The following is a 12,767-nucleotide window of genomic DNA, read 5'->3' on the forward strand; positions in this document are numbered from 1 at the left end:
ACATTGCTATTGTTCTAATGAGCATGAAATAATTATTTTCAAATCAAATTCAGAAAATCACAAGAACAGACTAGGTAGGACTAACAAATATTTGAAAGTAACAAGGTTATATAGACAATATTTTTTAGTACTTGTATGCAAAACATGTTGGTCTTAGATAAAAGAAAACACTGTAACATTCATAGCTAATTATGTAGATTTATATTTTGAATTTGAACTGAGCCACTACAAGTCAATTACAAAATATACAAATGTTTCTTAAAAAAAAAATACTTTACACGAAATATATATTAATGGAAATGTGCAGCTTTTTCAGCTTAAATTGTTAGGAGGATGTAAAACTAATCAAATTCTATGTATAAGTATATTCTAAAACAACCATATTAAACTTTTCTTCAGTTATATATCCATGGAGGGTTCCATATTTTCAATAGAGATGTGCACGGACCCACATGTTTTGCTTTTGGATCTGGATTCATCTTCGTGTTTTGGATTTGCAAAACCACCCTCAAATGTTTTGGTTTTGGATTTAAATTTAAAAAAAATCGATAAAAACAGCTAAAATGTCCGAAACCTGAGTTCAGTTTTTAAAATCCGAGTTCTGAACCGGCAACACATCCAAACTGAGACTCGATTTCGAACCAGGTCACAAAAGTGAATCCGAACCTTTACCTGGTTCTACTAGGAACTCCTAAATTTGGGTGTCTTCGGATATCAGAAATCCGGACCCACACATCTCTAAATTTCAACATTTATAATCTTGAATTAAGCACATAAAACGGCCACAAAAGCCATCATTTCCTTTTTTGGCTTCTAAGTATGACCTGGGATGTTCTAAAAGTTGCAGGTCAAATTTTAAGTGTACAGTATATAAAAAGTCAGAGATGTGTATGACAGTGGAGTAAAGGAAATGGATATATAGATGTTGCACAAGGCTCCTGGCGCAATTTAGACACCACACCAAGGGTAAGAATTCCCATGCTTGCATACTTTTTCCTGAATTTTACGTCTTAATCGCATACAAATTCGCTTATAGTGTACTTATAGTGTACTAGGTATTTAAGATTAGTATTTTTGTCGCAAAGGAATTTGCATAAAGTCACAGATTAAGGCAGATTAAGAAAGGTGCATGGTGCGGCTAAATCGCTATGTCCATGGATTGCCAAACATGACTATTTAGCACTATTTTAGGATAGGTTGACATATATGTGGGGGGTATTTCCCACCTATTGGCACTTGAGAAAGGAAACAGAGACAAAGTCTATATATATGTGTATATATGTATATATATATATATATATATATATATATATATATGTCACAGGTTTCTTGTTCACTTATTTGTTCATGTACTGTGAAAGGTGCTACAGGACACTTGTGGCACCATATAAATAAAATATATTAAATATATATATATATATATATATATATATATATACTAGGGATGAGCGGGTTCGGTTCCCTGAGAACCGAACCCACCCGAACTTCGGGGATCCGGGGCGATCCGAGCCCAAGCTCGGATCTCCCTGTCTGCCCCGGATCCCTCTCCCGAGGCAAAACCTCGAGATCTGCTGTCGGATCTCGAGGTTTTGCCTCGAGCGGCCATTTAAAAAAAAATGCCTTTGCCTTTAATGGGCAAAGTGCTGATTGGCTGACAGAGCCGTCTGTCACGGCTCTCAGCCAATCAGCATTATGGTGCTCATTTGCATGTAGCACGGACTCGTGAGATCCGTGCTACATGCATCTGTGTGATTGACAGTGACACAGAGCACAGATGGGTCAGTGAGACCCGTCTGTGCTGCTGTGTATTTCAATGACACAGATGCACGCACGGACCAGGAGATCCGTGCTACTTGCATCTGTGTCATTGACACAGAGCACTAACGGGTCCGTGAGACCCGTCTGTGCTGCTGTGGTAAATAAAAAAAAAAAAACCTGTGTAAAAAGAGAAAAAAATGGCGTGCCCCCCCCCCCAAAAAAAGAGCAACCAGCCCCGGGCATTAGTGACCCAGTGCTGGGTGTGCTTAAATACAGGGGACAAACGACATAGGGGTCCCCTGTACTTAAACACAACCAGCACCGGGCTAGTCAGAACCAGAGCTGGTTGCCAAAATACGGGGGACAAATGACGTAGGGGTCCCCCGTATTCTGCACAACCAGCTCTGGGCTCTGATCCGGTCCTGGTTCTGGAAATACAGGGGAAAAAAATGAGTAGGGTTCCCCTGTATGTTCCAGAACCAGCACTGGACTTTTTCTAGCGGGGGGCTGATGCCACAGCCAGGGGAGCCCTTTCACCGGGCCCCCCAGCCGCAGCATCAGCCCTGACCGCTAGTCAGCCCAGGCCGGGGATTCCTGGAGAGCTGGGGACCCCCCCAATAAAGGGGTCACCCTCTCCAGGGCACCCCAGGCCCAGGCTGATAGCCCGGGGCTATCCCCGCCACCCCTGGTGGCGGTGGGTGGCGGGTTGATTGTGTGGTGTGGTGTAAATAAAGAATATCAAACATTGTCTTTACAAGTAGAACTGCAAGTCCCAGCAAGCCTGCCCCGCATGCTGGTACTTGGAGAACCACAAGTACCAGCATGCAGGGCATTAAGGGCCCACTAGTACCTGTAGTTCACCTGTAAAAAAATGTTTAAAAAAAACACAGGACACACACACCGTGACAGTATAAGTTTATTAAACATACATACACACACACACACACACACACACACATGTACACATACTCACCTATGTAACCCTGTAGCATCGGTCCACTTGTCCGGTAAAGTATCCATAGGGGACCTGTGAAAAAAAACATACTCACCATCTCCTATGCGAGGTTCTGTCCTCTTCGTTCCAAAGTAGGCATCCCCGGACTTGGCAAAAAAAAAAAACGAAAACGCGATCCACGAACTTAGTACCGTTCTATAGAACGGTACTTCCCGAATGAGAGCTTAGCGGCGGGGTATCACCATGGAAACCCCGCTGCTAAGCGTTCATTGGCTGAGAGAGGCCATCTCCCGTCTCTCTCAGCCAATGAACGGCTCCCTCCATTGTAGTCAATGCTGGGAGCCACAAGGTTATTAAAGTTTACCCTGCGGTTCCCACCATTGACTACAATGGAGGGAGCCGTTCATTGGCTGAGAGACGGGAGATGACCTCTCTCAGCCAATGAACGCTTAGCAGCGGGGTTTCCATGGTGATACCCCGCCGCTAAGCTCTCATTCGGGAAGTACCGTTCTATAGAACGGTACTAAGTTCGTGGATCGCGTTTTCGTTTTTTTTTTTTGCCAAGTCCGGGGATGCCTACTTTGGAACGAAGAGGACAGAACCTCGCATAGGAGATGGTGAGTATGTTTTTTTTCACAGGTCCCCTAGGGATACTTTACCGGACAAGTGGACCGATGCTACAGGTTACATAGGTGAGTATGTGTACATGTGTGTGTGTGTATGTATGTTTAATAAACTTATACTGTCACGGTGTGTGTGTCCTGTGTTTTTTTAAACATTTTTTTTACAGGTGAACTACAGGTACTAGTGGGCCCTTAATGCCCTGCATGCTGGTACTTGTGGTTCTCCAAGTACCAGCATGCGGGGCAGGCTAGCTGGGACTTGCAGTTCTACTTGTAAAGACAATGTTTGATATTCTTTATTTACACCACACCACACAATCAACCCGCCACCCACCGCCACCAGGGGTGGCGGGGATAGCCCCGGGCTATCAGCCTGGGCCTGGGGTGCCCTGGAGAGGGTGACCCCTTTATTGGGGGGTCCCCAGCTCTCCAGGGATCCCCGGCCTGGGCTGACTAGCGGTCAGGGTTGATGCTGCGGCTGGGGGGCCCGGTGAAAGGGCTCCCCTGGCTGTGGCATCAGCCCCCCGCTAGAAAAAGTCCAGTGCTGGTTCTGGAACATACAGGGGAACCCTACTCATTTTTTGTCCCCTATATTTCCAGAACCAGGACCGGATCAGAGCCCAGAGCTGGTTGCGCAGAATACAGGGGACCCCTACGTCGTTTGTCCCCCGTATTTTGGCAACCAGCGCTGGTTCTGACTAGCCCGGTGCTGGTTGTGCTTAAGTACAGGGGACCCCTACGTCGTTTGTCCCCTGTATTTAAGCACACCCAGCACTGGGTTACTAATGCCCGGGGCTGGTTGCTCTTTTTTGGGGGGGTGCACGCCATTTTTTTCTTTTTTTACACAGGTTTTTTTTTTTTTTTTTTACCACAGCAGCACAGACGGGTCTCACGGACCTGTCATTGCTCTGTGCCAATCACACAGATGCATGTAGCACGGATCTCCCGGGTTCGTGCTACATGCAAATGGGCACCATAACGCTGATTGGCTTCCTGTCTGCCACTGCAGTGCCACTCCTAGATGGGCCACGTGTTTGTGCCGCCCCCTTGTGTCGCTTAGCATAGTCATCCAGCTTCCTCGGTACAACCTTTTGGCCTAAAAACAATATTGTGAGGTGTGAGGTGTTCAGAATAGAGTGGAAATGAGTGGAAATTAATGTTATTGGGGTTATTAATAGCGTAGGAACAAAAAAAGGCCCATTTATGTGATTTTAGCGTTTTTTTTTTATTTTTTAAGAAAAAATCCAGATCCAAAACACAAAACCCAGAACCCAAAACACGGAAGGGTGGTTTTGGCAAAACCAATCCAGATCCAAAACACGAAGAAAGATCCAGATCCAAAACCAAAACACAAAACACGAAAAGTGTCCGGTGCACACCCCTAATATATACACACACACACAAACACACACACAGTATAAAACATAGTATGATTGAATGTAAGCACTAGCAACATGTATTTACAATTCTCTAACATTACCTGAAAAAGTAGAATGCCATTAGCAGTCCTGTGCCCAGAAACGCGCCGACTACAATTCCAGTTACTGCAGATTCTCCTAGGCCACATGCTTTATGTAACAAGATCAGATAGGAAATATTAGTATTACCTAAAAATGCTCACGGGATTAAACTGCATAGATTTTTACAATGATTACATAATTCTTCACTGTACCCTTAACGCTAATTCTGATTTAAAAAAAACAACAAAAATCAGATCTTTAACATTCTGTGAGAAATTGATTTAAAAAGCACCCTGGTCAGACGGCATCATTCAGACTTACAGTTGTGTAAGTCGCAGACGTCATTGACTGAGGACGTTACGGTATAGCAGCTGCATCCTATCCTTCCTTCCTTTCTGCAAATAATTAAAGGCCAGTGACTTCGGCGTGGAGTACAAATGGGTGTGAAATAGCCTGCATTCATTTTATTTTTTTTTTGTAGGGAACTAAACGCCAGACACAAAAATATAAAAGTGCAACAGTGCAAATAGATTTTTCAATCTGCTCTTTTGGTAGATGGGATTATTATTATTACCTGACCTCTATGGATTTGCTGGTACTTGGCAAAAGTGTTGCACCTCCAAACTATCATATATCCAGTATAAAATGTTCCAGTAACTCTGTGGGACCCATTTAGGCTTGGACGTACACATGCGTTTTTGCATTTCGGTATTGCGGGACATCATTAAGTGCAGATGCATTTACAGATACGCCTATTAGGGGGTGTATATCTTGCTTGTGCTGGAAGGTTGGTGCAATTATACACTGTCTAGCTGTTTAATACATTATAGAAAGTCGTGGCTCTCTATTCGCATAACTTAATTGTCGATTCCATTTGGACTAGTACAGGAAAGAAGATTCTAGGTCTACATAATAGATGTGTGGGTGTTTGCATCTAATGATTTTATATGCAAAATGCGCCTTTCACACTTACGAAAAAATATCAAGACAGTGGGCCTGATTCAGAGCCGCTCGTAAGCGACCGCTCGTTCGCTCTGAGCGATGTTCGCACAACTGCGCATCCGTATGGGTCGTAATGCGCATGCGCAAACCAGTCATTGCGGTCGGAAATCGTGAGCTCGCAAAACAGCGAGGGGCTGCTAATGTGATTGACAGAATGTACCGTTTGTGGGTGGTAACAGGGGAAGGTGCTTGAAAACGGCGGAGTGGAGATCCAAACGCAGGCGTGCCAAACGGTCAAAAGGGCATTTAATGGGAGTGCATAATTAGTAAAGGAGCGTCATCGACCACGTCACTTGGTTGTCTTTTGGCCTGAACTGCTCGCAGTGATAGCAGTAAGAAAAACCTACCACAAGCACTGCGAGCAGTTCAGATGCCTTTCAATGTACCCGATTAATCTAATAAATACCGGAGATGACGTATGATGCGAACGGCAAAGGGGCGTCTGTACAAAATAGCGAGTGCATTTTTCGTTCGCTCGCTCAGACATAGAGGCGTCAACAAACCGCAAAGAGCGAGCGCTCAATTTAAATAGCCGGCCCCTTTTTTGGAACAACCGTCCGCAAATAGCGTCCGGCTCTTAATCAGGCCCAGTGTTTCCTATTGTTTACAGCGCTAATTACAGCACATTATTATTTATATTGAATATGAATAGGGTAATTTAACATTACCAGTTACTGCTAACACTGTCAAGTTGCATCCCCATACTATTTGTAAAAAAAAAAAAAGTGAACCCTGGGCACTGCTCAGACTCAGGACCTCATTCAGAGTCGGTCGAAGCGGCCGCACGGTCGTACACCACTGATGTTCGCTATACTGCGTATGCGTAAAGTTCGCAATGCGCGTGCGCAAACTAGCCACGATCAGAAATTTCTCTCTCCACAGCCAGGTCAGTAGTTTGAGTGACAGATTGAGGCGTTTGTGGGTGGTAACAGGGGAAGGTGCTTGAAAACGGGGGAGTGGAGATCCGAACGCAAGCGTGCCTAATTATGCGAACAGCGTTTTATGGTAGTGCATACGGTTTATGGGAGTGCATAATTAACAAAGTAGTGTCATGGCACATGTGACATGGGAGGTTTGTACACTGACTTGATCGTAGTGCTTAAGAGAGGGTATGGTCAACCTTAAGCTCTACGACCAGTTCCGATGGTTCCCGATGGTCTCGATTAATCCTTATATGCCCGGAGATGACGTGCAATGTGTACGAGAAGGGGGCGTATTTTTTTGAATTCCGACCGCTTCCTCCCCTTGGTCGGCCAGCTACCGATCCGAACTTAGGGACGCAACTTGCGAGGGAATCATTTGCATATCCGGCCCCTTTTCCCATACGACCGTGCGGCCGCTTCGACCGACTCTGAATGAGGTCCTCAGTATCAAGTGTAGTAGTGGAGCAAAGAAATTATCAACAAAAATCAAGCTGAAAATAGTGACAGGCCGACACCGATCTGATCTGCTGATCGTCCATCAAAAAACGGTAATCAGCAGACAGCAATCCGTCTGGGAATTCACAAAATACAGCATGATAAAAATCCCCGACTTGCCAATCCCAATCATTTTTGGTTGGAATCGGCAAATCGGGTATATCCAATGTGTTCGATTTCCCTGAGCCCCCGACTCAGGCATCGGCAGAACTGGGGAATTGCCCCAGTAGCTGTCTGATGTATGGGCCCCATTAGTCTGGATAGATGCCAATGCACACTCTGCAATGTATACATTGATTGTAAAAGAATACATCAGTAGGTCTAAGACATGGCTCAATTTGGCAACATGTTCCCTGCTGTTGAACTATGGACCTCATTCAGAGACGCTCGCGAAATGCGAGCATTCGCTCTGAATGAGGGCGGCCGCATCTCTAAAAAGAGCCGGCCTTCTGGCCACTCGCTAAGCTGTGGGTGATCACCCACAGCTTTAACGAGCGGCCAGGTTGATGGTCGCGATGGTCAAGACCATCGCGACCATTGGGGCTTGCGACGAGACCCTTGTGGAAGGGTCTCATCTGCCGCAAGCCCCAGAGAGCTTCCGGCTCTAATAGAGGCGGAAGCTCTCCCACTGACATCACTGGTCATGTCAGTGGGGCCGCCCACAAACGCCTCCGTTTGTGAAGCCACCCCCCCACCATGCCTACAGAATGGGGCGAGCTGTCGATCACCATCGACAGACGCCCCTTTTGCAGTGAGCCCCGGAGCGAGAAAATTTCTCTCTCGCTCCGGGGCTTGTGCACGCGAAGTGTGGCGCTGCACGTGCGCAGAGCCCAACATCAAAGCGCTTGCGTGCGCTCAAGCGCTTGCGAGCGGGTCTGAATGAGACCCTATGTATTTACAGACATCTAATAATAGGGTAGCTCCATACAGTAGATACAATATTCCTTTATTGTAGATAGTACAGTACTGTTGGGCAACAGTACGTGATATACACAGAGCAGGGGAAGACTAGCTGAGTAGATCGGAAGGGTCTGGTCATCTTAGGCTCTCACTGCCATTAGTATATGTGGGTAGATTGTAACTGGGTGTTTGCGGTGTTACATGGAGGGCCTTATGCACAACCTGTTTCTGTCCATGATCTGGGTGTCAAGCAACGGCACAGAAGAATCTGCTCTAATATGACCTTCATGGATAAACACTGTCAAAGATGTTTTCTTCCGTGTATAGATTTAATGCATAAAATGACTTACATGTTTTACATGGAGGGGGTTGTTCAAACACTTTGTTCTCTTCTAGCCTTATCCTACCAGACCCCCAAAGAAGCTTCAGGTTCGGTCGAACTTCAAAATTTCCTTGAATTCCAAAATAGTCTCCGATGACCTAAGTGACACAATACAGAGAAATGAGTTGTGACATATCTTCTTCAGCAGCGCCAGAGGGGGAACACAAGGAACGTGCCAGGGTGAGTGACACAATGTAACACAGTTCAGAATATTATCTATCGCAACAGACCTTACTGCACAGAAGCTGTAGATCTCATTCAAATCACGCAGTGATAGATACTCACACATCTGTTATACAATCCATCATGATTAGTCTATCTTGTAGTGTTACAGTATGTCAAGTTGACAGAGCTTATGGCCCGAGACGCAGATCACACCATTATTATTGCACTTACAACAGAATAGGAGTTACCGCAAGATTCGGCCAAATACTAAACGGAGTAAATTTAAATAAATGAAATGAACACTTTACAAGAGCTGGGTATGCCAGTCTAAAAGAAAAAGGGAAAAGAATCCGTACAGAAAAATGATATACGAGGATCATATAGTGTTAATCAACAAAGAGATATACATATAAACCTATTACAGGGTTACATCACGCAAGTTGGTGGTGCTCCCTAGAGCCAGAGAGTATGTATTGGAAGAGAAGAAGGCTCTTTTTCTGTGGCACTCTTGTATGTAATATTGTATAAATTAAAATGCAACTTTTATTAAGGTCAGTTAAAATGATGTCTCTCTAGATAATGTGAGCCCAAAGAATCATTAAAATTGGAATCATTGTTTTAATGATTCCTTGGACTCACATTTTCTAGAGAGACATCATTTTAATTCACCTTAATAAAAGTGACATTTTGATATCATATTATGTACAAGAGTGCCCCAGAAAAAGAGCCGCCTTCTCTTTCAATACAAGAGTTGGGCATGAGTCAGGATCTGAACTACATACCCATTACAATAACTTGATGTGGTGACTAATGGATGTTCAGCTATATAATCAGGGCCGGATTAAGGTCTGTGGGGGCCCCCGATGTGTGGGGGCCCCTGGACTGTCGCTCTGCCTATAATCCGGCCCTGTATATAATACTGTATGTTTCAGGCTTACAGTTCTTTAACTAGTGACATGGCTAAGGATAAAGATGGATACAATTTCTGATGGGACAAGGGGCCTGATTTATACCCGTTCGCATGTGGCCGCTCGCTCGTACGCGGCCGATGTTATGAATTTGCGCATGCGTATGCATCGCAGTGCACTAACTAGTTTGAGCGATCGGGTAACGCTCGCTCGCCCTGCAAAGACAGCCCAGTGGAATGAGTGACAGGAGAGGCCTGTTGTGGGTGGTAACAGGGGCAGGGCAGTAGTAACGGGGGAGTGGAGCTGCGAACGCAGGCGTGCCTGAGTGTTTCAACGCTGTTTCAGAGGCGAGCATTATTAACAGGCAGCGTCAGAGTACACGTCACCTGGTTGATATTTACACAGAACAGCTCGCAGTGCTTGCGGTAGGGTACAGTCAACCACAAGCGCTGCGGTCTGAACTGATGGTTCCCGATGTACTGATGGTTGTATATACTTCCAGGAGATGATGTGCGCTAGTGGGCGGATGAAGACAGGCTGGTGGGCGTCTATGAACACATAGTGATCGCTCGCCAAGACATAGTGGGCGTGCTTATGCCTTGCCATGCGATCGCCTGCCTTGACATCACTTAGCTGAGTTTCCATATTCCATATGCTGGGAGCGAGCGGCCGCATCTAGCGACCGGCTCTGAATCAGGCACAAAGTGTGTATTGGCCAGAAGTATACTGAATGAAAATAATAAAACGTGTACAATGTACAGACATTCATGAGGGAAAACGTCTTTACCACCTGTTCACTGAGTTGTTTAATCACAATAGAAGGCTGAGCAATGTAAAAGGGATATAGTCGGAGTCCCTCCGTTAGGAGCAAGACAAAAAAAGGGACCAAACAAGGTGTAATTTGCTCCCTGAAACAGAGCCGTAGCAGGGTGATAATGTGCCCCCGGCCGGCACCGCGACCGCGCATGTGAGGAGCGGATTCTGAGTCGCACACAAATTGGCTGTAGCAGCGGAAGCCTGACTTACTAGCTTCTGCTGAGACAATCCATAGGGCTAATGCGGGGATTTGTGCGTCTACAAGTGGAAACGCATTTCGCCCATTGGTTTCATGCAATCGTTATCAGTAGTATTGGCACTTACACCAACCCCATGCTACTGTAGATGCAAGAGATCCGTCAGAAACATGCTGCCGTGAGCCATGTGCATGACACGCATGGAGCATGACATACACCTCCACAACACTCATATGATACTATCAGAGTACAGGGAGGTTCCGTGCGCTCACATTTTCACCATCCGGTTGCCACCCTGAGACACCCAATTTCACGTAAAGACAGATCCAGCGCCAAGTTCCGTCTGACTCAGAATAGGATGGCAAAAAATGCAAGTTTATGCAAAAACTCGCCATTTACATCTGTGCACAAAGATCCATCGGATCTGTCACGAAGCGGGGCTCGAGCAGTCACCGGGACCAGGACGCTGAGCTCAATGATTCGCAGGGTGGCTCTCCGGTGGGTCTGCAGGCTGCTGTTCCATGCACCCTACAAGCCAAATACAGGTGCCAATAAGGGAAGCAACAGTGCCCCCCCCCCAGTGTCACCACTTGCACACCCTTATTATGGCCCTGCCTAGACCATACCAAACCGTGTTTATAAAACAAAAGTATATCTATTGCTATACAACATATTTACATACTTTGGAAATGTAGCATAAATGTACATATTATTACAAATCTACATGTGCTGTAATAATAATATCCTTCTATTAAAAATAGCTCAATAAATAAATATATAAAAATAACGGTAAGGAGGAAAAGTTAAATGAAACGTATCAGTTATACAAATGTCTTTTTAGCATTTGCTTTAGACTCAAAGAAGAACTTGCAATCCATTTCTGGTTGTTTTAGACTTAACATAGTTAAAAAAAAAAAAAAGAAATTGCTTGACTGTATAATGGAATAAGCAGCCATACAATCCAATGCAACAGTGCCCCTAGTGGTTATAGCATTGTGGATATTGGTGATAAAACATTTCACTGGCTAACAACTCTTTAATAAAGTGTCTCGTCACTGGTTGGTTAAGCTGGGTACACATGGTACGTTCTGCACAACCAACGATATGGCTGAACGATTTCCCTTGAACTTTTATGTAGTGCAGGACAAACGATATTGGGTGTGCACACTGAAAGATATCTATGTTATTGGCTCCCAACACAAATTAACCCGAGTGTGAATGTATGTGAGCCTGTGATAGGGAATATAGAGTGTAAGCTCCACTGGGGCAGGGACTGATGTGAATGGCCAAATATTCTCTGTAAAGCGCTGCGGAATATGTGTGTGCTATATAATAACTGGTAATAATAATATGATTGATATCTTTCAGTGAAGTCAACCTGCCACATCTCTGATCATGCAAATCGTGATGAAATCGTAAAAAATTGGCCTGCATGTACGGACGACCGTAGATATCGTTATCGTCCATGCGGGAACGCGCATCGTTGGTCGTTTGCTGCATAAAAACGATTTATCGTTGAACTATATCGTTATCGTTGATATCGTTCATAGACATCGTACCGTGTGTACGCACCTTTACTGTCCTTTGTATTCCACCCTAGTGACTGTAAGAAAGTGTACAGTAACTAATCTTAATAATTCCACAGGACATTTCATAACAGGAGGGTGAAGAAGCTAATTGGTTCCAATCTAGAGGTAACGGTTATGCTTATATCTAGATGTAATTAATGCTCAAGACAACACAAACTTTCTAATAAGCTTTTGTGGCTTTACTGTAGAAATAAACATATAACTAAAGTCATAATATATTACTGATAATGTTTGTGAAGGTGCTAAGCTAAACTTTGAAATACATGTTGAGTCTCAGGGCCTGATTCAGACCCGCTCGCGAGCGCTCGGAAGCGGGTCGATGGTGCCCTAGTGCGCATGCACACGACGGAGGGAGCTCCGTCGTGCGCATGCGCGAGACCCGGGGAAGCCGTCGCTCCAGGTCTCGCACCAAAGGGGGCATGCTGTCGATGTTGATTGACAGCACTCCCCCTTTGGTGGGCGTGCCGGGGGCGTGGCTGCCAGAGGGAGGCGTTCCCATGGGAACGCCTACCGTCTGGGTCCGGCCCCACTGACATTACTAGTGATGTCAGTGGGAGTGATTTTGGCTCTGATAGAGCCAAAATCACTCCAGGG

The 12,767-nt window shown here is 45.2% G+C and overlaps 1 protein-coding gene and 1 long non-coding RNA gene across 3 annotated transcripts in view; one reads left to right on the top strand and one right to left on the bottom strand.

Annotated features, from left to right (window-relative positions):
- Nucleotides 1-12,767, top strand: part of LOC148534331 (uncharacterized) — a 51,145-nt gene that overhangs the window by 19,562 nt on the left and 18,816 nt on the right. For both annotated transcript variants that reach the window (XR_015877660.1, XR_015877661.1), the window contains exon 2: nt 8,513-8,678. This is a non-coding gene — a long non-coding RNA (uncharacterized LOC148534331). The remainder of the gene's footprint in view (nt 1-8,512; nt 8,679-12,767) is intronic.
- Nucleotides 1-12,767, bottom strand: part of NPR3 (natriuretic peptide receptor 3) — a 147,385-nt gene that overhangs the window by 5,846 nt on the left and 128,772 nt on the right. The window contains exons 6-7 of the mRNA XM_088466958.1: nt 8,467-8,596; nt 4,817-4,904 (exon numbers count right to left, since the gene is read on the bottom strand). Coding sequence (XP_088323084.1) covers nt 4,817-4,904; nt 8,467-8,596 — 218 coding nt within the window. The remainder of the gene's footprint in view (nt 1-4,816; nt 4,905-8,466; nt 8,597-12,767) is intronic.

Source organism: Taudactylus pleione, unplaced genomic scaffold (assembly GCF_031769625.1).
Source record: "Taudactylus pleione unplaced genomic scaffold, aTauple2 ptg000068l, whole genome shotgun sequence".
Lineage (NCBI taxonomy): Eukaryota > Metazoa > Chordata > Amphibia > Anura > Myobatrachidae > Taudactylus > Taudactylus pleione.